Source organism: Austrofundulus limnaeus, unplaced genomic scaffold (genome assembly GCF_001266775.1).
Source record: "Austrofundulus limnaeus strain Quisiro unplaced genomic scaffold, Austrofundulus_limnaeus-1.0 Scaffold97, whole genome shotgun sequence".
In the NCBI taxonomy this organism is placed as follows: domain Eukaryota; kingdom Metazoa; phylum Chordata; class Actinopteri; order Cyprinodontiformes; family Rivulidae; genus Austrofundulus; species Austrofundulus limnaeus.
Genome location: NW_013952499.1, coordinates 783,849 through 785,938, shown reverse-complemented (window position 1 = coordinate 785,938; position 2,090 = coordinate 783,849). Strand labels below are relative to the sequence as shown.

Genomic DNA, 2,090 nt, shown 5'->3' with positions numbered 1-2,090 from the left:
GCTGAAATCGCGTTCGGTGTGAACGCACCATAAGTCCTCAACCACGAAGCCTGCGTGGCTTTCTGTCATCTGGACCCGTTTGCAGGAGTTCTTAAAGTTTTTAAGTGGCCAAAACCTTTTGTGGATTTGTTTTGTTTTTTCTCCTTCCAGGAGGAGAACCAAACCGCAGTGGATGCTGCGCCCAAAAGGAAGCCATCCACGCTGCACACAAAGGTTCAGTCTCTCCTGGAGCTCATCTGTGACCTGAAAGCCATGGAGGAGTGCGTGCTGGAGATGAAGTTCGACACCAAGAAAGCTCCTCTCGGTCAGCGCCCTCTCGAAAAACTTAATTAATTAGTCCGACTTTGTCGTCGCACCGCTTGGATTTCTCCAACGTTGGTTCTTTCTGCAGGGAAGCTGACCCAGGAGCAGATCCGGGCCGGCTACGCAGCCCTGAAGAAGATCGAGGACTGTCTGAAGAAGAAGGGCGGCAGTCGGGAGCTGCTGGAAGCCTGCAACCAGTTTTACACCCGCATCCCCCATGACTTTGGGTGAGGAGGGTGAGGCGGTAATATGGAGGAAACACTAGTTTTTTTATTATTATTATTATTCTGTTGTGTCATTTTTACAGGTTGAAAACTCCTCCAGTCATCCGCACAGAAGAGGAGCTGAAGGAAAAAATCGCTCTGTTGGAGGTAAACCTTTTAAAATCTGCTTTTTATCCCTCTGGACGTGACGTATCATAAATAATCCCTGCTGTGTTTCTTGAAAGGCGCTGAGTGACATCCAGATCGCAGTGAAAATGGTCCAGTCCAACACAGAGAGTGATGAACATCCTTTGGACCGGCAGTACCACTCCCTACAGTGCAAACTGCAGCCTCTGGACTCCACCAGCCATGAGTACCAGGTTAGATTACTCCGTATTAGGCATGTAACGGTACGTGTATTTGTACTGTGACTGTTTGGGACAAGCGTTGGGGGGCGTGCACGCAGTTTATTTAATCCAGTTTATTTATAAACCCTTTAAAAGCTCATCCAAAGAAACAAGTGCTGCGCAATAAAATACAGTAAAAACACTCAATGATAAAAGGTGAACAGCATAAAAAACTGATAGAAACATAAAAATAAACATCCTAAGAGCAACAGCCAGTGAATAAAAGTGGGTTTTAACACTAAAAGCACAGAGCTGGAGCAGAATAACACACAGAGGCTTGTTTGATTCAGCTGCAGCYGAGGTGTTTTATGGCAGGCAGTTGTGTCACATAATCAACACTTTAAAAAGCTTCATTTTCTCAGCTACCTGAGAAGTTTGAGTGCTTCATGTTYTGTTTGTTGTGTATTTATWCAGTTCTGTGTTTCTTTTTAATTTGATGCAGTCTACAGGTTAAATTACTGAAACACTTATTTGTTTTTGYTTTATTTTATTTTGTGTCTCAGTAATCATCACTTAAGTACGACGACCAAAAACCCCAGAATTTCTGACATTAATTTCAGAAAATTTCAAGAAAAAAAAACAGGATTTTTTTTCTATGTTGAAAAGTCATAAATTTCAGAGGAAAATCAAACTCAGAAATTTCCATGATTAAAGGCAAAACCTTTTGATATTTATACTAGATATTTTCTGACATTGTAAAGTCAGAAATCACAAAAAAAAAAACTTAAGTTTTCATTAATGGCTAAAGGGAGATTCCATCTTTTTTTTCACTACCTTGAGCCTCTTTAATCTGCTGTAGATTAAAAASTAAAACACACAGACACTTCAAACCTGGACTAGATTATTCTACACTGATTATAAAATCATTAAAACAAAGTGTGTGATTTGTGGAACATATATTTGATTTGTGAAACTTTAGTGTAATGTGATTTAAGCACTTTTTAATGAACAAATTTCTGAAATCTAAAAATTTCAGATTTTTTTTGCGGAAATTTGCTCCATTTTTTATCTGCAAAATGTCCCTAATATGCGGTCGTACTTCAGGAATAACTTTCTAGACTATATGAAACTTTCAATTTGAGTTACTGTTTATTCAGCTTGATTTGATTTGATTTGATTTATTTATTTAACAGGAAAAGATTATTAAAAATCAAGCCTGACTCAGCATAATTGCTGT

The 2,090-nt window shown here is 39.1% G+C and overlaps 1 protein-coding gene across 1 annotated transcript in view; it reads left to right on the top strand.

Annotated features, from left to right (window-relative positions):
• The window catches only part of parp2 (poly (ADP-ribose) polymerase 2), a gene marked incomplete in the record, with an annotated part of 10,969 nt that overhangs the window by 4,997 nt on the left and 3,882 nt on the right, over window positions 1-2,090 (top strand). Inside the window, 4 exon segments of the mRNA XM_014013008.1 lie at window positions 151-304; window positions 392-530; window positions 611-674; window positions 752-886. Of these exon segments, the coding sequence (XP_013868462.1) occupies window positions 151-304; window positions 392-530; window positions 611-674; window positions 752-886 (492 nt within the window).